The following is a 27,783-nucleotide window of genomic DNA, read 5'->3' as shown; positions in this document are numbered from 1 at the left end:
GGACCCCTCTGACAGTGGACTGTTGACTTTCTAAAAGACAAGCGGCAGTTTGTGTAGTTGACACCCCAGAAGTCAGAACCACTATCCATCAGTGTCAACATACACTCACCACCCACTTTATTAGGAACACCTGTACACCTGCACATTCATGCAGTTATCTAATCAGCCGATCATGTGGCAGCAGCGCAATGCATAAAATCATGCATATACAGGTCAAGAGCTTCAGGCGATGTTTATATCAAACATCAGAATGAAGAAAAAGTGTGATCCTGGCATGGTTATTGATATCAAATGGGCTGGTTTGACTATTTCAGAACCTGCTGATCTCCTGGGAATTTCACACACTCTAGAGTTTAGTAGCACATTTCATTACTATTTTCTTTGCAATCCTGTGGGAAAACTCTACCTACCATCATATCTATTTTCACCAAGAAAAGATGTATAATGTCGACCCTATAGTAGGGTATTCGCAACTTTCTACCAAGCGTTTATATTTAATTTACCAACAGCTGAAGTGGGGGGAAAAAAGGATCTGTGCGCCGCCCGGGAATCGAACCCGGGTCGCAAGAATGGGAATCTTGCATGATACCACTACACCAGCGGCGCCTTGTGAAGACTTGCAGTCACCCAACAAATAAAGGAGCACGTACAGTTACGGTAATTATATGCTTTGAGTTTAGTACCTATGCATGTGCAGGAACTATGTAACAAATGGCTAAATATAAGGATTTATATTCGGAGTTAGTGAGCTAGCTAAAATAAGATTTCCGTGCTTTCCTGTTAATGCTTTACAGTGTACAACTAAAATAAGTAATAACGAAACAAAATGCAATGAACGTGTCATTTACTTGTTACAGCTGCAAAATACTAATTCAGAAAGAACGAACTTGGGACAGAAATCTCGTTTGCATACTTTTGTGGCTTTAAGCGACCCCAAGTTGACCGGAGGTAACCCCAATATCGTCACAGTAGCGTTCATCACGCGCCACCTCAGGAGAGCCAATCAGAATCCAGAAAATGGCCTCCTCTTGTTGACAACGCTGGCAGCACTTCCGGGCTGATGAGGGCCGCACCGGCGATAGACACTGAAAACCGCCAGATAGCTGTAGTGTTTACGGCGTTCCAACTACAGCTGCTGGTTTCTCTGTTTTGCGTAATGGTTTTCTTACAAAGTCCCCGGTAACCGGTTTGTTATTTTGGTTTTGTGTCTTTTGTTTTCTCACACGGGGATAACGTTGTCTGAGGAATAAGGTGAGATTTTCCATTGTCTTTCAGCAGCTGTGCAGATGTGATTAAACGATGATGTCGCATCGCAGAGCGATTTCGATATCTTGGGATCTCTTCATTCAGCTGCATGCATGAATGCATGAATGCAATATTTTTAACAAGTTCTCAGCCACCGCCAGCTGGAATGTTTGGTATGACTATGTGATTATTTCAGCTCTCGCCTCATTTACTAAACCCCACCAGCTGGCCAGTAGACCCAGTCTGATGCAGCCAGATCGGCAGGCTATCATCGCTGATTAACTTATGAAATCTAGATCAGGGCTTCTCAGCTCCAGTTCTCAGGACTCACTGCCTTTATTGTAATGGGAAGGGATCAGGATTAGCAGGGTAAAAGACGAACTGCAGGAGAGTGGGTTGTGTACAGTGTGCACCATCATACACGCGCGGCAGCGTTAGCATCCGTGTCACTCAGCGTTAACGCTCACCACTGCACTCGGGCGGCAATGTTAGCTATTTACCTTAACTAGCTAGCTGTTTCTGCTGATACCTATCGCCATAATTCGGCCACAGGATGCTTTCTAAAGACTCCGAAAACGCATATAACATTTCCTGTAACAGGTTACCCTGCTAGTCTGAACCAGTTACGTTTTCGGTAAGAATTCAGTAGCTAACTAGGTTTCAGTATCCCGCGGTTTCTGTCCGCATCTTCGATTCGCTAGCTACAATGCTAGCAGGTAGTTCAGCCGTGTAGATGTATGAACCTCACACACGGTCGTCATAAAGCATTCATAGTCCAATCATGATATGATTCCCAGCAGTACCATACCATCGTCTCTATACGCATTCGATATTTGTTAATATTCATTCTTTATATTGCGCTAAATGCTTTCTGTTCTTGGGTAATGATAGCGTAGTGGTTAAGACGGTGGACTAGTGAGCGGAAGGCTATGAGTTCAAGTCCCGGGACTGTTACTTGAGCACGGGCCTTTAACTGGATAAGTGCGTCTGCCAAATACCGTAAATACAATGTCATGTCTACCTGTTGTTTTAATACGTAAAGTATAGTCAAGCTAATACAGCCGTATATGAAAGAAACATCGCTGAATTATAAACGGCAGCTCCGTAAGTAGTGTTGCTAACCCTTTTCAAGAAAAAAGTTCAGGAGCCGCCGCATGCGCCTGAAGTCTGTACAATTCGCCAGGTGACGTTATAGACTAATTTGCATATTCGTTGAATCATTGTAATCATTTGCTTGACAAGACGTGTTACACAAAGAAGGAAGATTTTCTGAAGACACTTAGAATACAATAGAATAGATTAGAACTTATTTCTTGGCCATGCCACTACAAACTAACTACTTACATATTTATAAAACAGAGTCAAACCAAATTTTGATGTATTTATATAATGCTACAGCTTTTATCAAGAATGCAAAAGAACCAGTAATAGTAAGTAGTCAGGAAATAGACATGAAGGGAAGAGCTAATGATGGAGTAACATAGCATTCATTCATTCGTTTTCAGTAACCACTTTATTCTGGTCAGGGTTGCAGTGGAATCGGAGCCTATCCCAGGAACTGGGTGGGAGGCAGGGACACGAAGTCCATTACAGGACACCACACACACACACACACACACACACACACAAAGGGGTATGTTTTTGGGATTTGAGTGGAAACTCACATGGACATGCAAAGACAGTAACCAGAATTGAATCCAGGGACCTGTGAGATGGCTATGCTACCCACTGTGCCGCCATGCTTCTTCACTTTTATTACTTGTAAATATAGCCTAGAAGGGAATTTAAAACAAAGAAGTTATGACTGATACACCGTGTGGACACTCGTCCATCACCCCATTGTGCGTGCCTTCCCCCAAACTGTTGCAACAAATTTGGAAGCACTCAGTCATCTAGAATGTCTTTGTATGCTTTAGCTTTCAGATTTCCATTCACTGGAACTAAGGAGCCCAAACCTGTTCCAGCATGACAATGCCCCTGTGCACAAAGGGAGCTGCATTAAGACTTGGTTTGCCAAGGTTGGTGTGGAAGAATTTGAGTGGCCTGCACAGAGCCTGTTCTAGTAGCAAAGGGAACATAAATCTGATGTTCAGCAAGCACATATGAAAGTGATGGTTTGGTGTCTACAAACTTTTGGCCATGTAGTGAATTTTTTTTTTTTGCTTCGAAGGGAAATGTGTAAAGTTCCCCAAACTGTTAAATGGTCAGATGTTCTAGACACCAAGTGGCTTTAGTGACAGAAGTGAAACCTACCATTAATGCTTTGAATTTTTTAATGTGATAGGAGTAGCACACAAAACACCTATTTGTCTCAGTATACTGCATGAATAACCACAACTATTTATGTTCCTGGAGGCCTGCCCTGCTTTAAATATAGACTCCCTCTGGATTCTGTAAGTCCTGAAGTCTTGCAGCAGTGTAGAATTCTCTCTGCTCTGACACAGTTTTTTTTAACTCTGCAGTTTTGTTTAACCGACTCTGTAACCACAGCCTCTACTTGATGAGCTTGCTGCACTTGAAACAGCATCATATTGCTGGCATTAAACAGTGCCCTTTGTTGAACAGTGTCAACACTGCTTGCTACCAGTGAAATTGCGTGACGATTTTGGTAGTGTTGGTGGGTCACGTGAAATGTTTGATTTGCAGTCAGTTCTTATCTGCCAGACGTTTTGTAGGTGTTAAATCAGGTCATGCAGTCAGATATGAAGGCAGTATATGAAGATATTTGGGGATTTCAAGATCACTATAGGACTGTCCCTTACGTTCTACAGAGGAAGCCATAACCGCATATCTCGTACTGTGACAGACGAGTGGCACAACATGCTATTAAATACAGCTAAGAGCTGTGAGATACAGGAAAAATCTTAGTCCTAAATTGATTTGGAGTATAGTTATGTTTGGTTTTGTTTTCATGGATTTATGGGGTAAAAACAGCTATTATCATGTACGTTCATTATTCATAAGGGTATTTTTTATGACTGTTATTGTGGATGTTTTAACAGCAGCCCAGTCACATAAACCAGTGATTCTCGAATGAGGATTTTTTTATTTTTATTTTTTTAAACTTTGTTAGTGTTGGAAATCTGAACCCACTATTATACTGTAAGCTATCATTGTTTTTGGCCAATTTAACTGGTCAGTTGAATTGATTGGATTAAATCCAAACTTAAACAGCTCAAAAATGTAGGTTTATAAATAATGTCAACTTGGACCTAATGTGTTCTTTTGGGAAATTCAGGAATGAAAATCTCTCTGACTGAAACAAATATCCACAATATTATTGTACGTATTTAAATAATGACCCTAATATTCCATGACAGTTTAAGGGGTCCCTGACTGCAAAAAATTTGACAACCCCTGGCATAAACTACCCAATTAAAATAGTAGTTTCTCCCTTCCTGCCTCTAAATCTTGCTCTTGCTTCTTGTCTTTATATTGATGCAGTGCAGCTGAGGTATCTTTGGTATTGCTGGGAGCAGATATTATTTGATAATGGTGTTATGGTGGCTGCAGACTTTCTCTAACTTTCATCTGTTTTAACCGGTTATGAAGCCACCCTCCACATGGGACACACTTCTACTTCATTTATACTGCTGTGTGAGATAGTGATGATGTGCAGACAGGAAACTGTAAGGAATAGGGAATTTGGTTAGAGAGAGCAGGTGTAGTGCAGTGAGGCTTGAGGCTGCAGCATCCTCTGTCTTGAGATTATAAAAACACTCTGAAGGTCATTAAAGGGCTCTAATTAACATGTTGGTGTCTTCTCGGCACTGAGACATCAGCCTGCACAAGGGATTCTTCCTGTGCTTCTTATACTATTGAAATGAACTGAGTTGGCACACAGGTTCAGTCTCTTTTTATATTGACATATTGGTGGTCATATACATCTAGCTTGTTGCTGCCCACATTGTCAGTAGAGAAATATGAAATTTGACGAGAGTAAATTCACTAGGCCTGGTCATTCTATGGCACCTTCGAAGTAAGAACTCAAGGTCATCCTTATTGTTATAAGTAAACCTGACCCAACTAGATAGTTCCTATCATTATCCACTGATTCACAATCACTGTTATGGTGAAGAGCGTGCATTTTCCAAGGTACTAGCCAACTGTGAAGTTCTCATCAGAGTGTAACATTCCACACCTATAGCTGTTAATTTGTACTCGTGTTTTTTTTTTTTTTTTTTTTTTTAAGAAGCCCTTTAGATAGAGTGACTTTTAAGCCCACTTTATTGATTTATAGGAATGTGAGTGTTACGTGGGAAAATTTCAAAGACAAAAATCTGCCTTCTTGGTTTATTTTTATGTATTTGCTGCTGTTTTACAGAGCTAATGTGTACAGGTTTGCATTTAGATGTTTTTATGCATGATTTCTATGTGTGCTAGCCTCATACTCATACACACTGCTTAGTTAGTGTATTTAGGGTTACAGACAATTTCTTTTCTTAACATTTCATGTTTTATTTGCAGAAATAACACATCAGTGTTTAGGCCCTTGTGATATTTTTTTGTTCGGATTTCAAGGTTTAGGGCTTACAGCTTTCCTTCTCCACTCTCCTAATGTTGCCTGAGAATCTCTCTCTCTCTCTCTCTCGCTCTCTCTCTCTCTCTCTCTCTCTCTCTCTCTCTCTCTCTCTCTCTCTCAATCTCACTCACTCACTGACTCACTCACTCAGTCACCCTCTCACACATACACATGTATGTTGATGGAGGAGTCTGTTTTAGGAGGGACATTTGCCTCCCTGGTGAAACACATGCAGCCTTGTTCACAAACACTCTGCTGTATAGATACTAAAGCTATGTAGTGGCAAAAGCTGTCTGAATTATATAGCTTATTTCAAACATACCACACTAAGCTCTGTAATGTAATGCCCTTGGTGCAAAGGTGGCTGACAGCTTTGTGCGGAAAAAAAAATAAAAAATCATCCCTGTTCTGTGCTAGAGAAAATGAATTCACGTACAGTCTGTATACTGTGTTTCTTTTAGACCTGCATATTTCTCATTCTGTTTATTTTTAATTACCTTAATTGATCTTGTTAAAGGGACTAAAACCCTCATGAAATAACTTTATTGACCTTATTCTGTCTTTATAGGCGGTCCTTGTTTACAAGAAGATTCACCACGTCATCTAAGAAATAACTGACATAGTGAAGAGGAAGCAAGTTGTCCTGTCCGCTGGTGCATTCATCAAAGAAGAAGAGGCATAATTATAGCTTGAATAATAATAATAATAATAATAAGAGGAGGGGACTTCATCTCCAACAGCAAAAAAAGCAAGAGAGGAATATTTTTACAAGCGGCAAAGAAAGGAAGAGCGGGAGAAAAAGGAGTAAAGGACAAGAGACGAGGTGACATAGCACACAAAAACAGATCCACATACTCAGACTGATAGAGACTGTCTCACTCACTCCTCCATCAGGATGAAGCTGAAGGAGGATGTGCCTCCTCTTTTCCTGCACGTCTTTCGCTCTGTGGTTTGGGTCTATTCCTTCATCACCTTCATACCCTGGTACTTCCTGTCCGGAGCAGGGGCCAACCAGACCCGAGCCAAACGCATCAAAGCACGCTCAGTAAGTTCAGCCATACCTGCCTTGCTGAGGATGCTTGGCATGAAATGTTTAGCTCAATGAATTAAACCCTTGTGTGTTTTCTACTCTTTGTGCAGTTCATCTGGCTATTTGAGAACACAGCAATTGCACTCAGGGTGCAGATCAAATAACTGGTCTGAGATATTCTTGATCTCATTTTGGTTCCAAGCCAAATTTAGAGCGGTATGATTGCAGCGAGAAAGTGTTTCAACCCAGCACTGGCCCAGTTGCAGGATGTGAACCAATATGCTGTGTATTTTGGGCTGTGGGCGAGATTTTTGTAAATGCAAAACTGAACCACAAGGTGCAAACTGAGCCAAGGGACAGTTGTAACACTGTATAAATGCCAGGTGTTCTGGATATTTGGACCAACAAACAAAAACAGAAAGCTGGATGCAACACACACAATTTTTGTAAACTACTTATTTATATAATCATCTATTAATTTATTTATCTCTAGCTCTGTGTTCCCTGTGTTCAGGTGAATTCTGAGATTTCTAATCAGACTCGGCAAAGATTTGTTTACAATTTTTATGTCGCTGTAATTTCTGACCAATGAATGAAAGAGTTTTTAGAGTATGTTTACAGCCCTATACATCCCCCCAGTCAATGTTTTTTTTTTTGCTGTTTGGTTTGTTTAATTATGTTCACTGTGAAAGCGAACCAAACCAAATAGCAAACAGACCAAAAGTATAAATTTCGAACTCGGACTAATAGGTATGAAAGTGGCTTACGTATGCTTTTTTTATTGTTACTAAAACATTTTCGCTGCTTATAGAAAGTGAATTTAAATAGTGTATACTGGAGTTTCATTTGCTTCTATCAAAAATTTATTTTGTCATGATGTCACTTTCTGATCCTGCCATGTTTGGTGTCAGGTTACCAGGAATCCAGCAGGGCCTTACCGGGCCATCAACAGCCAGAAGCAGCTTGTTTCAGAGCTCCATGATGGAGTGGGAACTCTGGATAAAGTGTTTGAGTATGCAGTGAAACGCTTTCCTCAGCGAGACTGTCTCGGTACTCGAGAGGTGCTCAGTGAGGGAGATGAAGTGCAACCCAATGGCAAGGTCTTCAAGAAGGTGAGACAAGATGAGCACGCAGACACACACCATTTTGTTTAGGCTTTTTAGTTTAGGGTGCCTTTAAGTTTAGAGTTTTGTTTATTTGACTCCTGGAAAAGGCTGTGAATCCTGTCAAAACAGGAAACTGTGTTGCTCTTGAACTTTAAGATGCTTTGTGGAAGCTGCTCGGGCTCCTTGCTGTTCTCTGTTATAAGCCATTGCAGTTAAGTTGTTCAGTGCAACCAGGAAAACCTTTGACCCTTGTAATTAAGATGTTTGGCACTTCTCACAACTCAGTTTTGAGTCTAATTAAATTATTTTGTTGTTTCCAGCTCCAATTCTTTGAATTATTAGTATGTCTATTTATACTGCTCTCCTGCCTACATATGGTCATTACTGTTGCATGAAGAGTGTCTGTTTTGGAAAGCTCTCCGTCTTGTTTACACCGATGGAAATGTCCAGCTAAATTACCAAGCAGCACCAGCCGTGGTGTGTTTCTTGTTCTTGGCTCATGTGACTTTCTCTTTCAGTAGCTCAGAGCTTTTAAGTAGTGTTCATAGTGCAATATTACGTGAGAACCAGATGATCTGGATGATCTGCCTCGCTGGAAAGTGCATAACAATGTAAAGCATTGTACTGCACTAACAAGCCATCTTATATAATGGCCAAGGAAAATACATTTCTGATTGGCACCTCAAGCTAGAGCCGGTAAGCTCCTGATGACTCCTGATGTAAGCGTGTTGGAATGTATAAGTAATGCTTTCAGTTCTATTTACACTTCGCTTATCGCCTTAGGTCTTTCACAATTAAAGGAGAATGGGAAAACTGAACGACAAGGATTTAGCACTAGAGAATTGATAGACAGCCCATTCAACCTGGAGTGAAAAGGTCTCCTGTCTCTATCCTGGTGCTGACAGGCATCGGTCAAAGTTAAATCCATTTTCAGCATCAATAAAATTGATTAATTTAGCTGTCTGCTAAGCCTGAGATCCTTGAACAACAATATGATGCCTAAACAAAATATTAATTAAAACCTATGGCAGAGATCAGATGTTCTTCAATACATTTTATCATTTATACAATTAGATTAAATTGGCTAAATTGGATGGAAGTGTTCATAACAGTCATGTTATAAATGATCATCTATGAATTAGATGAATTTGATGATAATTATCAAGAGATCAAATACTATGTTTTGTTTGGTGGTATATCAATAGCAAAATGTGCTATTGTATTTTTTTTTTCAACTATTTGCTGTGTATTACTGCAGAATCACTTAAAAATCCACCATCCAGCTGAGTTTTCGTGATTGTCACAGTTCCCGACTGCACAGCTGGTAACATTATTACTCCCTCCTGTACTCCCCCTAAACATGAAATGGTAGTTCTGGAAGATGAAATCATTTACTGCACATTTTTAACATAGGAAATTGCAATCAGGAAATAATCTATATCACACAAGCCTTTGTAACGATAGTGAAGTGAAGTCATTGTCCTTCTGTTTTTCTCTCTGTAGGTGATATTGGGTGATTATAACTGGCTGTCATATGAGGAAACCTTTCAGCTGGTCCAGAGGTTCGGGAGTGGCCTGGCTGCCCTGGGTCAGAAACCTCACTGTAACATTGCTATCTTCTGTGAGACTCGTGCCGAATGGATCATAGCAGCACAGGCCTGCTTCATGTACAACTTCCCATGTGAGTGCTCTGAATAATAAGCTCACACTCTCCAGCTCACGTGCAGGCATTTATTCAGTCATAAACCCGTGTGATATTATTTTTTTATTTTTTTATTTTTTTTCCTCTCTGATCAATACAGCGTCTCAGTTGTGTGCTCTTGTTGAGTAAGCGAAAAAATGGGAGAATGTCAAGTCAATAACATTGTCTGTATCGTCTTCCAACATGCCATTCCATTGCTATTCTCAGCCGAAAAGTTGCACTCTTGGGATATCCATATCCGAATATCTTCTCGGAAGCAGTGAATATGTATTTGTCTGTGCATAATGTAATACAATATACACATACTCTATACATATTGTATCTACTGTATAGTCATTTTTTGTACATTAAAAAGAATATCCTTAATATAACTGTTTTGAAATAAAGGGAAGATTTATTTTAGTCCAAGATCTAGTATAATATGCCAGTATTTCTTTGTGTATTAATTTCCTCTGTTGATTTTTTTTTCTGTCCTCTTTGTGTGTGTGTGTGTGTGTGTGTGTGTGTGTGTGTGTGTGTGTGTGTCTCTCTCTTCCACTTTTTTCAAACAGTGGTGACTCTATACTCTACTCTGGGAGGGGCAGCAATAGCCCATGGTCTTAATGAGACAGAGGTCACACACATCATCACCAGTAAAGATCTGCTGCAGAGTCGCCTCAAGGTCAGCACTCAGTCTTCACCTGGCAACATGCTAACAGCACTGATAGCATTCAGAGTAAAATACGGTGGAGTGTGCTTTTCTAAGAAAATAATCATCAATGGGGTGATATGATATGATATGAAACTGCAAAGCCTTCTGACCTGAAGACTTTCTAGTGTCAGAGAAGTTAAAGTTACAGCCTTAAATCTGTGTCAGCATTAAATCATTTAATTTAATACAAATATTAAAATTTTGTTTTTTTTACCCAGATGATTATAATTTTTTGAAACTGACAGTGTTTAATCAATCCCCACATGGACTTGAAATTTGAATATGCTGATTGCATACCACCACTTAATGCCATATATTTCATTCAAACAGTAATATAGTAATATATTATACACACAGTCATTTTATTAGTGTCTATGAATTTGTCACTACTGCTTTTCAGTTAAACTTAAAATGGTGAAATTGGTGACTACGACAGATCATTTTGCACCAGGGTTATAGTTAAGTAAAACCACAAAAAATATTTTCATTAATTAAAATAAAATATACTTAAAATGAAACTAAACCTAATCTACCACTAGAAATAGTGTGTCCAACAATCGCGAAAAAACAGAGTGATGATTTTTTTTGGGAGGGTTTTAGCGTGTTTTTTTTTTTCTGGTGTAGTGAGGAAAGTGGGCCAGTGCTGTGCAGGATTATTCTAAATTTAACATTCTTACAAAGAAACTCCATCCCTCGTTTCTAATAATAACACTCTGTGCACTGTATTAAGGGATAATTTGTTTATATTTACTCATTTATGGTTCTATTATTAAAGTCGTAAGAACAGTCACAAAATAAATGTTATTGTAGTTTAACGCAGTGAGCCCCATTTATCAGTCTTTAACAGAACAGCTGATTTGCATGTAGTGATGCCCACAATACTCCATAAAAGGCAATACTCACAAAATCACAAAATGACTGCGGCCAAAAAAGAAGGAAGAAGAATTTCTCAGAGACAAGAAGTGGAAGTACTTTTGATTCATGTCAATAAGAATAGAAAAAATATTATTTAGCAGCATATCCAGTGGAGTCACAGTACCTGAAAAGGCCAAAATATGGTCTTGGAAAAGCCAGGACTCTATGCTCAGAGCAGTGGAGCAATTTTAAGAGACATGAGCTCAAGTTTAAAGCAAATAAACTAAATTATTTAAAAAAAAACTATATAAAAACAATAGGAAAACTAATGTGTACTTACAAGGCTACTCTAAAAACTAAAACAGAAGTAAATTTAAAACAAAAAAAAAAAAAAAAAAGAAAGAAAAATAATAAAATGAAAACTGTAATACTGTTTGCAGTCATTTGTGTGATGAAATTGTGGATGTATTTTGAAAAAAACGGACTCATCTGCATTATCCATAACCTCAGGAAATTCTGCTGGACGTCCCGAGGCTGCAGCACATTATCATTGTGGACCAGAAGCCCACCAGCTGGCCTGGCCTACCCAGAGGCATTCTGGTCCACAGCATGTCCTCAGTGCAGGAACTGGGAGCAAAATCTGAGAGCAGTAAGGCTTTTAAATCTCCAACTACTCAATTACTTTTCTTTAGTACCTCAGTAAGAAAGTTGTTCCACTTCATTATGCTGGTCAGTTGAGGGGGAAAGGAATTTCAAATATTTGCAATTTTGCTCTAAGATTACGCACTAGGGAATCGTTATCTCATTCCTATGTTCACTTTGTTATTTCTCTCGATTTATTTCTATCTTTCTCTCCCTTCCTTTTTCCTCTTCCCAGTGATGGTGCAGCGGAGTAAGCCCCTTCCCCAAGATATCGCTGTGATCATGTACACTAGCGGTTCCACAGGCATCCCCAAAGGAGTCATGATCTCTCACAGAAACATCATTGCCGGGGTAGCTGGCATGGCAGAACGTATCCCGAACCTGGAGTAAGAATTCCTTAAAACTGTCTTTATTTCTGTCATTCCCATTCAGAGGATTGCCAAAGCATTTAAATTTTAACCATGTCACACATTAGTGTGTTAATATCTTGTATTTATACATTTGTATGCTATAATGTAGCTAAATATACAGTGTCTTCCCTGTGGATGCAGTTTTTGATTATAAATATACAACTTTGGCACATATTAATATGGTTTTGTTGCTTCTCACTGAGCTTCCTTGCACATGCTCTGTTTCAGTTTGTCTCCTCTTAATGGTCTTATTCTCTCTCCATCTTTTGGAGCAGTTTGCCTTTTTAGTTGTCTACTGTGCACCTTAGACTTCAGTTCAGGTAGTGTTAATGATGTCTTTATTGTTTTTTTCTTTTTTTTTTTTTTTTTTTTTCTTTTTTTTTTTTTTTTTTAAACCTGGTCAGTGAGAATGACACCTATATTGGCTACTTGCCGCTGGCGCACGTGTTGGAGCTCAGTGCTGAGCTGGTGAGTGTTTCTCATGGCTGCCGCATCGGATACTCCTCACCACAGACCCTCTCTGATCAGGTAAACACATTTAATCTCAAACACAGTCGTTACAGCACACACACAAACATTTCCATTACACATACAGCATTTAGCTGATGCCATTCTACAGAGCGAGTACAGAAGTGCTTTATCCATCAAAACATATCCTCATGCTAGTAAAATAGGTCTGGCCATTAGCTAATACTCTGTTAGATAGGAGTTAGTGCAATAACATGTAAACACAGCAACAAAAACAAGGTCAAGGGTTTTTTTTTTTTCTGGATTTAATGCTCTGTTCTGAGGTAGGTCTTCAGTCTTTGTTTAATGACAGCCAGTGACTGAGCTGTTTGGATACCAAAGGGAAGTTCATTCCACCACCTGGGTGCTAGGACAGAGAAAAGTGTTGACGCAGGTCTTTCTTCTGTCTTAATAGATGTTGGGTCAAGACAAGTTTTGCTTGTGTCTCAAAGGGGACATGGTGCAATGAAGGGATTAATGGGTTTAATAAGTGCCTTCAGCAGGTGGGGGCTGGTCCATTTTTGACCTTGTAGCTAAGTATCAGTGTTTTAAATCTGGTAATCTGGAAGCTATAGGAAGCCAGTTAATGGACTGTCTAGTACTACATGAAGGTTGCACGCGTTGTCATATGGGGTGATCCGAGAATTCTTCAGAGAGATCACAAGATGCAGACACAGGGATGCATGTCCAGAAAAATACCCCAGCTCATTCTTGCTGGGATTTAGTTTCAGGTGATGAGTTGCCATTCATGACGAGATACCTGCCAGTCACGCTAAGATGCAAGCTTGAAACATGAGTGTTTGAGGGAAGAAAGGAGAGGATGTGTTGAGTGTCATCAGCATAGCAATATGAAGTATGAAAAAACCATGTGAGGATTTGACCTTTCTGACAGAGCAGATATAGAGACAACATAACAACCACTATGTTGAGCCACTATGTTGGGAAGAGCATAGGTTCCCTTTTTGAGTCTGGTTCCTCTAAAGGCTTTTTCCTCATGTCGTCTGGTTGGGAGTTATTCTTGCCACTGTTGCATCAGCCTTGTTCATTACAGATCTGAATATAAATCTACATCCTGATTTCTGTAAAGCTGCTTTGTGAGGATCTTTATTGTTAAAAGTGCCATACATTTTAACTGAGTTGAAATGAAGGCTGCTGAGGGGTAAAGAAGGCTGAGGACAGATGATAGTTTGGCTGTTCTAGCAGCATGAAGTTCTCAATAACACACACAAAGGTTGTTGCTTTGGAGTGCGCCGTGTTGAAGCCAGGTTAGGATCCTGTGGGTTGTTCTGGGTAAGAAAGAGAGACAGCTGTTTGTGTATAACATGTCTAAGAACTTTCAAAAGAAAGGGGAGAAGTGATACGTGTGTGTGTGTGTTTTCAAATAAAGTAGGAGAAAATGTACTATGCAGAACAGAATCAAGACGCAAGCCCAACACAAACTACCTTAATACTGAATATGTGAACTTTCAAGGCCCTGTTGTTTAACTGTTGTTGCTTTAAGCACTTTCTGTTCTGTCTACTTGTGTTAAAGCCTTGATTTTTCTCTTCACAGTCAACCAAAATTAAAAAAGGCAGTAAAGGAGATGCCAGTGTCCTGAAGCCAACGCTAATGGCAGCTGTTCCGGTAATAAAACACACATAAGAAGCACCCTCATATAAATAGTTGTCTTTCACTTTTCTGTCCTCTCTGATATGTGACACTTTTATTTTATTTTTCTCCTGTCTTTCTCACTGTACAGGAGATCATGGACCGTATCTATAAGAATGTAATGACTAAGGTGGATGAGATGAGCAGAGTGCAGAGGACTCTCTTTGTGCTGGCCTACAACTACAAGATGGAGCAGATCACTAAAGGATATAGCACTCCACTATGTGACCGGTAATAGCCCTCTTGCAGACACACCCAGTCAGCTGGTGCTTTGAAAAACTGTTGTATATTATTATAATATTGTGAACAAACTGTATGTTAATTGCTGTCTAATACTTGTGTGTCTCTATGTGCGTGTTATGTGTGCAGTCTGGTTTTCAGGAAAGTGCGTTCATTGCTGGGTGGGAATACGCGAGTGTTGCTGTCAGGAGGAGCTCCTCTGTCTGCAGCTACTCAGCGCTTTATGAACATCTGTTTCTGCTGCCCAGTGGGACAGGGCTACGGCCTAACAGAGACCTGCGGAGCGGGGACCATTAGCGAGCGTAAGACATAAACAAACATGAGGCTGGGAGCAAGAGTTTTGGGGTATATACAGTACTCGAGTAGTAGCAGCAGGGATGGGCAAAAATACATCAAAATCCCCAAAAGTAAATCGATATAAACAATTAAGTATTACAACAAAACTTGACTCAAAATGAAAACAGTATTCAGCATTTTCAAAATACAGAAATACATTTTCCAAGATCAGTTGTCAAGGAAATGTGAATGACAACTAAGACTAAGAATGCTACACAGGTGGCGTGCACAAAATCATGAAGGTTCAATCATTAATACTGTATTTTTTTGTCTCTAAAATACTATTGCTTCTTATACCACAGTGTGGTTAAATGCTTGAATCTGATTGGTCAGGTGTGTGTTATTTTTGTATAACAGCACATGTAGTTTTGGCTTTAACACAGGTTAATATTATTGTGCTCATTCTAATGAGAGAGAGACTGATGAGGGAATGACTGTTTCTCACAGCTGTAATGTAGGTGAAAACAGAAACTAACTTGTTTCTTGGACATTCCACAACTTTAAATCTAATTTTGAACCGTTAAAATGTGTGAATTGTCATTCAATAATAAATTAAGCATTGTAATCACTGGAAAATTGCTGTGGTATAAGGGTGATAACACACTCCAGACTGTGCTATTATATGAAAATAATGCATATTAATGCATATTAATAATGATAATATTGCAATGGGGTAGCATTAATCCCCACCCCCCACCCCCGCTTTTCATATAACAGCATGGACTGGGGCGTGTTATACCTTACATAAATGTTAACCTGTTATATTTTTCTCTCATGTGTTAACGAGCTCAACGACAAGAAGATTAACATAGCTTTGCCTGCTAGTTAGAGAAAAATATGCTAAATATTAAAGGACTTTCCAGATCATGTGAAATCTTTTAAACTTTACTGTTATTAAACATCCACTAACGGTCATTTCATGATTCACAACCAACAGAATTGCATTTTGCATCATGCTATGCCAGTATTTTCTATATTTTTAAAATCTGAAATTACAAAATAGTATTTTGTATTCCAAATACATGTATCAGAGATACTGTCCATCACTGAGTAGCAGCTATATGTGTCATTTGGCTTGTGTATGTGTGTACACGTGTTATTGTATGTAATTGTATGTGTAAGCTGTCTACACTGCAGAGTGGATATTGGAGGAATAATGTACATTGAACTGGTACTATAATGTACACAGTACAGTGCGGATTATCAGTTGTATCAGTGATAAAGAAGCCTATTTTGGATAGATGTATTTTTAATTCTGTGCGTGTGTATGTGTGTGTAGTATATGACTACAGTACGGGCCGTGTTGGAGCACCTCTGGTGTGTTCTGAGATCATGCTTAAGGACTGGGAGGAAGGTGAGTGCTGATCATACATGAAACATAGTGCTGAGAGCAATGATAATGAAAAAAAATGCAGTCAGTGAGAGTATTTTCTTTCAGGATGGTTAATGCAAGACTGCACAGCACTGCAGGATTTAATGGTTATCTTTACACCTGAATCACATAAATCAGTTAATCAGGTTCACCAGGGAGATTTAGCTAAGCTTTTGAAAAAATGTCTCCTGGTTTGAGAGCTGATTACTTAACCAGAGGATGTGGCTGGTGCCAGAGATTCCAGATGCTCATAACCAGGGGTCTCATTTATCAGCCATGCGTACACATAGTTTTGTGCTTAAAAAGTGCATACACACGTTTCTATGCATAGGATGTTATTTATCAGGTTCTTCTTGTGCAGGAGGATGTGCATACAGTATATTTACACACTCTCCTGGAAGAAAGTGTAATTGTGATAAAACTATTATGAGGAGCTCTAATCACACTTATTGTCCATCATATCAGCATAATTAACAGAGTAATTACTGTGGTGCGCACAACAAGGTGCAGACAGGTGACTCAGATGAAGAGTACAATAAAGTCATATAAAAGGCACATCTGAAGAATTACTGGGATGATGTCTTGCTTAAAGATTTGGCACATGCAGCTTTACATGAGGGATATGAATACAGAAGCACTGTAAACTCTTTGCTAAGAGTGATGCGTGGCTCATCAGTTGATTTAATTTGCCCAGTACAATTTAAGTTGACCTCTAATCTAGAGGTTTTAAGCCACAGGTCCATTTCAACAAGAAATTGTAGACAGATGTCACATTTTCCATTCCACTATGAATATGAACCAAATAATGACATGTCTTGTGTGTATTCATATCCCTCATGTTGCATATTTACAAATATGGCAGTGAACAAGACAGTAGTAATGAGGAATATTCACACCATCGCAGGACTTATTTGACAAACCACTTGCAAAAGTACCAAATTTTGTTTGTTTTACTCTACTTCGTTCAACAGCATCTGTACCTCAATGTCTGTGAAGTCCATCTTAGATTTTTTTTGACACCTGATGATGATGATGATGATGATGATTGTTATTATTATTATTATTATTAAGTTTGACCATGTCAAACTTAAAACTTGGTAATCACTGTGATCTAACAGGAACAGGGCATACTTTTTGTTCCTGATGCTTAAGCATATGTATGAATGTGTGCTTCTTTTTTTTTTTTATAATTTGTCTAAATTCATTTGGAGTGTAGGCCTACATGTCACTGTTTATTAGTATGGGTGACACAAATTGTAAGGAGGAAGAGCCAGATGATTTTAATAGCAAAGTTTTACCATTTTTATTAAAAAATTTTTTTTTAAAAAGCTGACTCATGACCCATGACTCAGTTGAGAACCACTGCCCTAGTGTATTATCTTACCATTTAGCCTGAGTCTGTTAGTCATATTTGTGAATAATTGCAGACATGCACATATCTATGCCTCATTAGTGGGTAAAAGTTTGAATTCTTTCTTACAGTCAATTTCTTTGGGTTTTTTTTTCCCTTCCTGTTGAAGGCGGATACTATAGTACTGACAAGCCCATTCCTCGAGGGGAAATTTTGATTGGTGGACCAAATGTTACTATGGGTTACTATAAGAATGAGGAAAAGAACAGGGAAGACTTTTTCGTGGACAAAAATGGACAGCGCTGGTTCTGCACAGGAGACATTGGCGAGTTCCACGCTGACGGTTGTCTTAAGATCATTGGTGAGCAATACACACACACACCGATTGCAGGACACACACATGCATATAACACAGAAGACACACTTGATAGGCCAATTAAATTATAGCTAGTAGAAACAAACAGATAATTCTGGATTATGGATTGTATCATTTATACAAATGTGACCCCTGTATGATTGTCTAGATCGTAAAAAGGACCTGGTGAAACTACAGGCAGGAGAGTATGTGTCTTTGGGAAAAGTGGAAGCTGCGCTGAAAAACTGCCCCCTCATCGACAACATATGTGCTTATGCCAACAGGTGAGTATACACCATACTAGGGATGCACCGAAATTTTGGCCACTGAATAATTTTTAACCCAAAATGTTAAAAATTGTACGAAACGCTGAGAATTTTGTCCCAGAAATATCATTTTATAATAAAATAATTTTAATGGTAATAAAAATGTTTGGTTCCTTTTTATTTTGTTGCATACATATAAATAAAAAAAAATTAAATAAAATTTTAAGTCGTATTAGAAGATTAATAAAAATATAGTGTAATATTTTTTATTGCATTTTTTCAGCCCAGTGTGTCCTGAATTTCAGTTTCAGCCAGAAATATGCATTTCTATTCATCACTACTCCATAGTTTTCAACAATAAAAGCTTGATTTGAACTAAAGCTTATAATACACTGCTTTCTGTCTGCCTTTGTTCTAACTGAAGTTTCTTGATTATGAAGACTTAGCACTGATAGACATTTATAAACAGTGCAATGTTGCAACAACCTCACTCTCATTCACACTTACTTTCCATCTCTCCGTCAGCGAGGAGTCATATGTGATTGGCTTTGTGGTGCCCAATCAGAAGCAGCTGCTGGCTCTTGCCAAGCAGAAGCAAGTGCGAGGGACATGGGAGGAAATTTGTAACCACCCTGATATGGAGAAGGAGGTGCTGCGCATCATTACGGAAGCTGCGGTAACTGGTGAGATCACTCACTTCTAGATCACTTTGTGATTATGACACATGATCATACAGTCTAACATTTAACCTCACCACAAAAAACGTGTTACACAATACAATATTTAACAAACAAATACAGCAAGATGAACAAAACATCCATAAAATAAATGCACTTTTTTTTTTTTTTTTCTTTATGGACAATTTCTTTCTGCTCTTATTACTGACTTGATGATGATTTTTGTGCCACAGGTAATGTTTTTTTAATTGATTTAATTTAAAATTATTTCAATTTCTCACAGCATTTTTCATCCATACAGTTGTCACTTGAAGTCATTTTGGCCTCTATCTCTGTTATGACAGATTTTGAGCAGTTACTGAAAGGATAGTTGAAATAACGAAAAACCTTTAATATGATTCAGAATGGGCCCATAACAAAGAATAAATCATAATATATCCAGTCATCATGGCATATTAACTGGCAACATTGACTTTCAGTTGACTTTCATGTTTCTGTTTCACACTTTCATGTAACTGGCAACTTTGACTTTCATGTTTAATCATTTTAGCATTTACTCATAGTAACTCATTCATTTTTATTTAAATTTTTATAAGAGATAAAGGATGGAGCTCTGTAGTCACATCAGCACTAAAGTAAGAAGTGTTTTCTGTCATTGCTGTTGCTATTCTCTCCTTATATCTTATTCTTGCTCTTCTTCTCTCCAGCCAAACTGGAGCGCTTTGAGATCCCCAAGAAGATCCGTCTGAGTGCCGAGCCGTGGACTCCGGAGACAGGCCTGGTTACTGATGCCTTCAAACTCAAACGCAAGGAGCTCAAAAGCCACTACCAGGAAGACATTGAGAGGATGTATGGTGGCAAGTAAAAGAAGACAGGGTCAAACAGTAGCAAGAATTGCGATAATTCGAAGGACTTAGGATGTACTATGACCAGAAAGCCTATATAATATGCATTCCTACTTCTTTTGGATAAACCCCTTAGATCATATACATGAACATTTAAATTATTCTAAGGTATTGGCTGACCAAAACAAAAACAACAAAGATTGTAAAATGGTCAACAGGCAAGTAAAAGTGTCTAATCAGTAACAATAAAGCAATTTTTTTTTGACCAGCGTTCTTCTAGTGGACTTCTAGAAGACATACGTTTGTATTATAGACTGAAGAGATACCAGGATCTGGTATTTTCAGGAATTAATGACTTCACTTTGAATCTCAGACGATGAAATGGATGGACCAGCTCCATTTATCAACCAGAAAAAATGCACAGGAATTGTACAGAGTAAGAGCGATCTGTTGGATTTCATATAAATGAAGTCATAAGACTTGTGAATTCATTCCAGTCTGCTGTAGTGAGGCTGTGTTGATTTGACAGGAACAAGGTAGCATTATCTGTGCAGGGAAAAATCTTATAAACTGTTTGTTTGGTTTTTTTGTGTTGGTTCTGTTCATTTCTATTTGGTAATTATCTGGCATGTGTGAAATGAAGCCTGGAGAGATTTCAGTGTGAAGGTCACTATTATATCATATTCCATACATGTGCTCTTTTTATCAAAGCACTCCTTGATATTTTTTATTTGTTTTGTTTCCTCACACTTTTCCTTGGTCATTTCTGTTTTACTTTTAACCCAGAGTGTGTTACAAAGAATTACTGGTACTCTGGGATAAAGCAGTCATGACGATAGCGTTAATAATATACTCTATTCTGCTCCTTGTACATAGTGCATTTTTGGCTTTCATACTTTTTAATAGATTATTTGAAGCTCTCTACCCATATTACTACTCCAGTGGATTATCTTTAAGGAAGACTTTAGCTAACAATACCAATTTGACCAACTGTAAGTGGAATCTAGTGCGGCATGAAACTCAGCACTTATGGCATATTCTACAGAAAGTGGGCATGTTTGAGTATGCTGTAAACAAAGCAAAATAACAAAATTCCATGAGGTTTTTTTTTTTTATTAATTGCTCACTATAATAGAAACTAAAATAAATAACTGTATAAGCAATCAGTGTTTTTAGATTTGTTATCTTTCAGTTAGAATTATTTTGTTTTAGAAAACACTTCGACAGTGGACAGAAAACAATCCCACGATACCGAAAACAATGCTTTATCCCAGTTGTGAACGTAACATGTTTGTCTGTCCACCTGCGTAACGTAACGTTAGCAACACCCCTGGCTGTTCATCAAAAGATTCACTAATACTGGATCACAGGAATTTTAACTCGTTGACCACCTTGTTCCTGTTATCTGGGAAGGATTTTGGATTGTTAGTTAATCCGGGCTTAAGGAACCCCACTGTAAGGCGAACATTAATTCTGTCCGTGATGGAGGAGTAACGCTCACGAAGTTTACACTGCAAGAGCCACTTTTATTATGATTTGGAAGTGACCCCATTGTAGAAAATCATGTGTGTTAGGGATTGTTTGACCTTGATCTCAACAGCTGCAAGTGAATAATTTGCATAAGTTTTTCACAATATTAGTTAAAATATATTCTGTCTACTGAAGTAATGATTGCTTCAAATAACGTATGCATCATTCGAGAAGAGAAATAAGGAATCTACACGTTCTTTGTGGTAAAATAAGTGTTAAAATGAGGCATGGCCATGGACTGCGTGAGTAGATGAATTGAAGAAGTGTTGTGTACACACAGGGAATAGTGAGATTTCCTGTGCGAACATTACCGATAGGCCGAATTCTTCTATGCGAGCGCTATGAAAGGACAGATTTTAAAAAACAAAACAAAAACACATATAAACCCCTTTATTGACCAAATTATGATTGGGCCGGGTCTGAAATTTGATGTGAACACCGTTTAAAAAAATAACAAACAGAAATAATAGATTGCTTTGAGATTTGAATAGATGGGATCATTTCTGCCCAATTTCTGTAGAATATGCCTCAGGCTAATAGTTGGATATCATGTTCCTGATTTGTCGTGCGTTCAACAGCCTTCTGTTTGCTGTTGCTGACACTGTTAGTCACACTGGTGTTTAGGCTAAACCTGAACTTTAAAGATGGTGTTAACTGTTCTGTTCCACTTATTGGTACTATTCCAGAAGAGAAACTTAAACAATGCATCATGAATAAATAAACCAGCAAGCTAACTCTTCACTCCACCTAAGAAAGGGGGGTGTGTGTACATAATGTGTCAGGATGTATGTGTGTTTTATATCTCCTCCTCATCCTCCAAACTGGTCAGGCATTTGAATTAACGCTTGTGTGTGTGTGTGTGTGTGTGTGTGTGTGTGTGTGTGTGTGTGTGTGTTTGCCCCTCTCTGATGTTTAGTCATCTCTGATTATTTACCTGTTTGGATTCCGCTAAAATCTGTTTCATAGGATTTGTGAGAAGCAGGCAGGGAATATATATATAAAGCTTTACATTTGTGCATATATCATATGCCTTTGGTCCATACTCCTTTAACAGTTAGATGAATGTTTACATGAGACCAGTATGTGCAGCAGGTTCATGCCTTTGCCGAGACATTTAAAAGGCTTTGTTTAAACCATTAGACATTTATATTGAATTCTTATATCTTGATATTGTCATGGATCTAGTTGGTAGTGTTGAATAAAAGTATAAAATAAATGTGCAATAAATATTTTTCATTATTTCCTTATATACCCTTAAATGCACATTGCTGACCACAAGAGCATGAGTCTATTCAGGCTTTTTTCCACAAAAAAGCCATTTCAGTGGAGTTCAATGATGACATTTCATGATTCAGAACACAACAGTAATAGAGACAGACCATGATACAAACATTTTCATTTGGATGAGAGGATATTTTTTTTTATTATTCTATAATGGTTTCTATGACAGCATGATTAAATATGATATTTTGGGATTTAGGTTATACTAGTTCTCTGAAATTAGGTAAGATTTGGCTATATTTTCCTGTCATAATAGTAGTTCTATTTGTCAAAGGTGAACTTTTAAACATTGTCAGTGCCCCCTAAAACCTGTGTACTGAAATGCTCTGAAAACAATAGTTTAACCCAAGTAAGTGTCTTGTATCTATTATCTGCCTTATCATAAGTAATTCATGGAAATTGTTAGCTGGTTGTCCTCAAGCTGTGCAAACAAGTCCAGTGTCCTCTAAAGCTGTGCACAGCATGGCAACTGGATTCATAGAAAGCATGTGATTTCGAACTTAACCTAAAAAACAAAAATAGCCATTCCAATCCCCCACTTTCACTTCCCACTGCGCTTACTGAGTCCAGTTCAATGGACTAGACACCACTCACACTGTAGGCGTAACACTCGCTGATTCTGCAACATGTCATGATTTCCTGGTAACCTGTGATACATGTAAAGTTTCCTTCAGATAGGCAATGAAATCAGCATAGACTTTTGCACTTTTAGGTGGGTTTTCTCCAATTCAGCTGCAAGCTTAATCCAGAAAGCTAATGCTCATGTTTAAACCCATGAATCTGGTTAGGTGTAGTTGAAGAGAAAATCTGGTTTGTATTTACACAGCAAGATGAGATGTTTAAGTCACATCTGCTTTCCATCTCCTTTTATTTATCTTTTATTTGTTTTGAAACTGTATAATTGTGTTAGTCTGTGCAAAAGCATGTAAATGTACTCCAGGTCATGCCTGAATCCAGAAACTGAATCGGATTCCAAGTGTTTACACCTCCAGAAAAAAAAAAAAAAAAAAACATGAATCCATATGAACTGAAAAACGGCATTCTTGTTATACACTCCTTTTATCGCTCACGTTGTAAATATCTTTTGCTTTTTTCCAGGAACAAAAATCCTTTCCATTGCCAGATGTAAACATGTAATATGTTTAATGTATTTAGTCTTTTTTTATTATTTGGTATTGATTATTCCTGGGATCTGATTCTAATTGATGTGAATGAAATTACTGTATTGCAGGTCTCTTCTACTTTTATTTATTTCGAATTTTGCATTGAAATTGTGAATAAGAATAAAGGTTTGTGACTGTTCTAAAGGCTGCATCATTTTGTACTGAGGATATATGCTTGTTCTCTGGCTAAAGTGGTTAAAGTCGTGAAGGCAAAAAGACTATTTCCCTGTAGTTTCAGAGAGCAGAAAATCTTCCCAAGTGGCGTATAGGCATTATTCATGTCAAGAAAGAAGAGATTTATTTACACCAGTTATCTAACAGAATATATTATTAAAATGCGAACATACTAGTTTTATTTGGCGAAACGCAGAGCTTCGTTTATGGTGTCCAGCGGATTTTTCGACAATCTGTAAAACACTTACTGGATTTAAAAAATAACATAAATTAACGTTTGGCCCGTACGGGGATCGAACCCGCGACCTTGGCGTTATTAGCACCACGCTCTAACCAACTGAGCTAACCGGCCACGTTGCAAGCGCTTGTAATAATAATTCTATGTAATATAAAATGCTGATTATGCCGATCAGCTATAACTTGCCTAATATTGTGTAGGTCCCCTTTGTGCCGCCAAAACAGCTCTGACCCGTTGAGGCATGGACTCCACAAGAGCTCTGAAGGTGTGCTGTGGTATCTGGCACTAAGACAGCAGCAGCAGTCCTGTAAGTTGAGAGATGGCGTCTCCATGGATCAGACTTGTTTGTTCCAGCACATTCCACAGATGCTCGATCGGATTGAGAGCTGGGAAATTGGGAGGCCAAGTCAACATCTTGAACTCCTTGTCATGTTCCTCAAACCATTCCTGAGCAATTTTTTGCATTGTGGCAGGGTGCATTATCTTGCTGAAATCACATTTTATTGGATACTTGGATTAACCCATCGTGTTCTGCTCTATTAAAATGAAAAGCATGCAGCTCGAGACCCTTCACGTGAACACATGCCATTAATGCTAAATTACACTTACCATTTTACAGTTATCATCTTTCATCTTTTTTATCATCTAATTATCATCAGATGATAATTAGATGCGTAGATGCTTGCTGGTTAGTGATTTAAATCTACATCCGGTTTTCTGTAAAGCTGTGTTAATAATGTAAATTTGAAGCCTTGTGATTTAGGGAATACGTTCCCATATCCTACCGAAGACCTCGTGGCGCAACGGTAGCGCGTCTGACTCCAGATCAGAAGGTTGCGTGTTCAAATCACGTCGGGGTCAATCGTTTTCACTTTGGCTTAACGGTCAACGAAAATTTAACGAAAGACACTAAATGATCTGTTGTAAAAAAAACAGTGAATACTGTCTTTAGGGAACATTTGTTTATTCATGTTTCATTATTTTCGTATCAGAAACCCTGCAAAAAATGACCGTCGAGATTTTCACCTCTGGTGAATGGAAAAAATACAGGGCTCGTCCGGGATTTGAACCCGGGACCTCTCGCACCCTAAGCGAGAATCATACCCCTAGACCAACGAGCCAGTACGCACAACTATGCTTTCAAATAAGCATTACAACAACCGCCGTGTATTTTGGGGTTTTGTCTAAATCTTAGTTGCAGCGGTCTTGCTATTACATCAGTGCCTGTGCCTGTGACTTTAACAAGAAGCAATGATGAAAATTATCATTCATATTGCAGCAAACGTCCAAGCACAGCTAATTATTTTAACGTTATTCACCAAGTAAGGTTATCTAACTAGGTAGATATTTCGAGAAAGTAACTGAATCATGCCTATTAAAGTGAGCCCTGGGAGCCTTAATGGCTGTTGTTTACAGTTAAGTAATGCTAACTCAGAGTGGTTTACTAACCAGAAGTGAAATCTATTTCTGAAGGCATACCCTGTACAAAGTATTTACATTTTATTTTGTGCAATAAAGTAGCTGCACAATGAAAAGAAAATGTCACAGATGATTTTCCAGTTTGATAGAAGTTTCAGTCTCAGGTAGCAAAGTGGCCCAACATCTACACCCACCGTCCACTTTATTAGGAACACCTGTACACCTGCACATCCATGCAGTTATCTAAACAGCCAATCACGTGGCAGCAGCACAATGCACAAAATCATGCAGATACAGGTCAAGAGCTTCAGCATTAATACGTTCACATCAGACATCAGAATGGGGGAAAGGCACGGCATGGTTTCTCGTTCCAGATGGGCTGGTTTGAGTATTTCAGAAACTGGTGATCTCCTGGGATTTTAACACACAACAGCCCCTAGAGTTTACACAGCAGTTTCTGAAATACTCAGCCCAGCCCACCTGGCACCAACAACCACAGTTAAATCACCGAGATCACACTTCTTCCCCTTGATGTGAACATTAACTAAAGCTCTTGACCTGTATCTGCATGATTTTATGTATTGCACTGTTGCCACATGATTGGATGATTAGATAGATGCATGAATGAGCAGATGTACAGGTGTTCCTAATAAAGTGGACAGTCAGTGTATATTGGGCGGCTATGTTGGCCCTCCATATTAGGATTACACAATACATACTTTTTTGATTCTAAAACAAGAAACATGTTTTGATTCTGGAATTCATTTAGTTAAATTATTTATATTAATAATGTTAAGCTGTATTATTCATAAGTGCAATAAACAGCTAATGAGCATTCATACATGGTCATTTTTGCCATAATATTGAACACTGTGATAATAAAGTTGGTATTGAAGTCAAAATTCTGGTAACATAACAACCTTACTCCCTTATACAACATTGGACCAGTGTTGGCAAGGTGGGTTTAAAGGGAGCTGAAAGTCTCTTGACATTGGTGGTCCAGTGTTGGCCCAGAGTTGGCACCCATAAAACTGGCTGATGTTGAGCCAGAATTGGCCCACTGTCAGCTTACTACCTGAGGTGCAGTTCACTTCTTCTTAGCAGCTCTCTGTGTACCTATCTACATTATCAAAAGGGTAGTTCGGCTGTAGTTTAGCTATTTTAAATTATGAATGTCGTGGCGAATACTTCTGCAAATCAGAAGAAGAAAATGAGTTACAAAGACAAGGGGTTCTGGATGCCAAAAATCTATAGACTTTATTGAATCAAACAGCAAAGCCAAGATGGTCTGCAGAGCATCTGATTTACATAATCGTGACAATTCTAAAACAATGATCTCATCAGATAGAGTTTTCTCTTCTTTCTTTTAATCACACACCTGCCTCTCGCCCCAATTATTTCACTTTCCCCTTATCTTAGTTTTAACCGTGGCGAGAGTTCAGTCAGTTTATGTTTCAAAAACAACATTAGCCTTCACCTTAAAAACACCACCTACAAGGTCACACCAGTTTGTTCTCACAGAAACATCCTTGTAGGATCATAGGCCTAAAGTCACCCTTCTAAATGCACTTGAAATGGTACAGTGTAATATATAAATGAAGCTCTGAAAGTTAATACATGAGGTGATTTAAGGTCACTTTTCAATACTGTTGCATAGATACTGATTGATATAATACTGATTAACAAATGATATTGATATAGATAACAGGAAATTCCTCCACATGAGCTGCAACTGCAAAGTAGCTTCCTCAACACTAGATTTTGTGTGGCTCTAGTTATGAAATATTCCATACTTCATACTTATAATCTGCAGGATATGATAAAGAAGGTCCCAGACTGTTCTCACACTTCATTTCAGACCAACTCTGTTGTCATCCAGTAAAGAAATTCCACTTTAAACTCACTAAAAACTAAAAGTCTTTGACTCTATTACAGACATCAGTAACTGTATTTTGGTGGCTGTAGTTATGAAATATTCTATTCCATAGTTTATATATCTTTAATAGGTATAATATAGTAGAGAAGGGACACTAATACACTTTCTCCAGTTTAAATCCTGCCCACTAGATGGCGCTACGTTCATTCTGCTACAAACTAGAGAGACATGAGATTGATTATTAGATCACATTATCAGAATATATTACTGTCACAACACTGTTTACACAGGAATCAAAAGAA

General features: G+C 38.4%; 1 protein-coding gene and 4 non-coding genes across 5 annotated transcripts; 2 read left to right on the top strand and 3 right to left on the bottom strand.

The window, feature by feature from the left end:
• Positions 1-535: 535 nt before the first annotated feature.
• Positions 536-606, bottom strand: trnag-ccc (transfer RNA glycine (anticodon CCC)). The gene has a single exon. It is a non-coding gene; the product is annotated as a tRNA-Gly (tRNA).
• A 437-nt stretch (positions 607-1,043) lies between these two features.
• On the top strand, positions 1,044-22,557 carry acsl3b (acyl-CoA synthetase long chain family member 3b). The gene is made up of 16 exons (XM_026925340.3): positions 1,044-1,251; positions 6,336-6,812; positions 7,709-7,909; positions 9,407-9,584; positions 10,157-10,266; positions 11,662-11,800; positions 12,029-12,179; positions 12,608-12,731; positions 14,263-14,334; positions 14,450-14,589; positions 14,728-14,900; positions 16,214-16,288; positions 17,827-18,018; positions 18,182-18,296; positions 18,804-18,961; positions 19,663-22,557. Exons 2-16 carry the CDS (start codon positions 6,663-6,665, stop codon positions 19,818-19,820), a joined length of 2,136 nt encoding a protein of 711 aa, XP_026781141.3. The 5' UTR covers positions 1,044-1,251; positions 6,336-6,662; the 3' UTR covers positions 19,821-22,557.
• Positions 22,558-24,226: 1,669 nt separating this feature from the next.
• Positions 24,227-24,300, bottom strand: trnai-aau (transfer RNA isoleucine (anticodon AAU)). The gene has a single exon. It is a non-coding gene; the product is annotated as a tRNA-Ile (tRNA).
• A 675-nt stretch (positions 24,301-24,975) lies between these two features.
• Positions 24,976-25,047, top strand: trnaw-cca (transfer RNA tryptophan (anticodon CCA)). Its single transcript has one exon. It is a non-coding gene; the product is annotated as a tRNA-Trp (tRNA).
• A 188-nt stretch (positions 25,048-25,235) lies between these two features.
• Positions 25,236-25,307, bottom strand: trnap-agg (transfer RNA proline (anticodon AGG)). Its single transcript has one exon. It is a non-coding gene; the product is annotated as a tRNA-Pro (tRNA).
• Between the last annotated feature and the right edge of the window lie 2,476 nt (positions 25,308-27,783).

The sequence above is a fragment of the Pangasianodon hypophthalmus genome, chromosome 21 (genome assembly GCF_027358585.1).
Source record: "Pangasianodon hypophthalmus isolate fPanHyp1 chromosome 21, fPanHyp1.pri, whole genome shotgun sequence".
Classification (NCBI taxonomy): Eukaryota; Metazoa; Chordata; class Actinopteri; order Siluriformes; family Pangasiidae; genus Pangasianodon; species Pangasianodon hypophthalmus.
The sequence above is the reverse complement of the archived record's forward strand: the minus strand, read 5'-3'. Positions and strand labels throughout refer to the sequence as shown.

Coding starts and splice junctions, on each gene's coding strand:
- acsl3b (XM_026925340.3), top strand. CDS start 6,663: ATGAAGCTGAAGGAGGATGTGCCTCCTCTTTTCCTGCACGTCTTTCGC. Junction 6,813..7,708: donor AACGCATCAAAGCACGCTCA/GTAAGTTCAGCC, acceptor GTTTGGTGTCAG/GTTACCAGGAATCCAGCAGG. Junction 18,962..19,662: donor TACGGAAGCTGCGGTAACTG/GTGAGATCACTC, acceptor TCTTCTCTCCAG/CCAAACTGGAGCGCTTTGAG.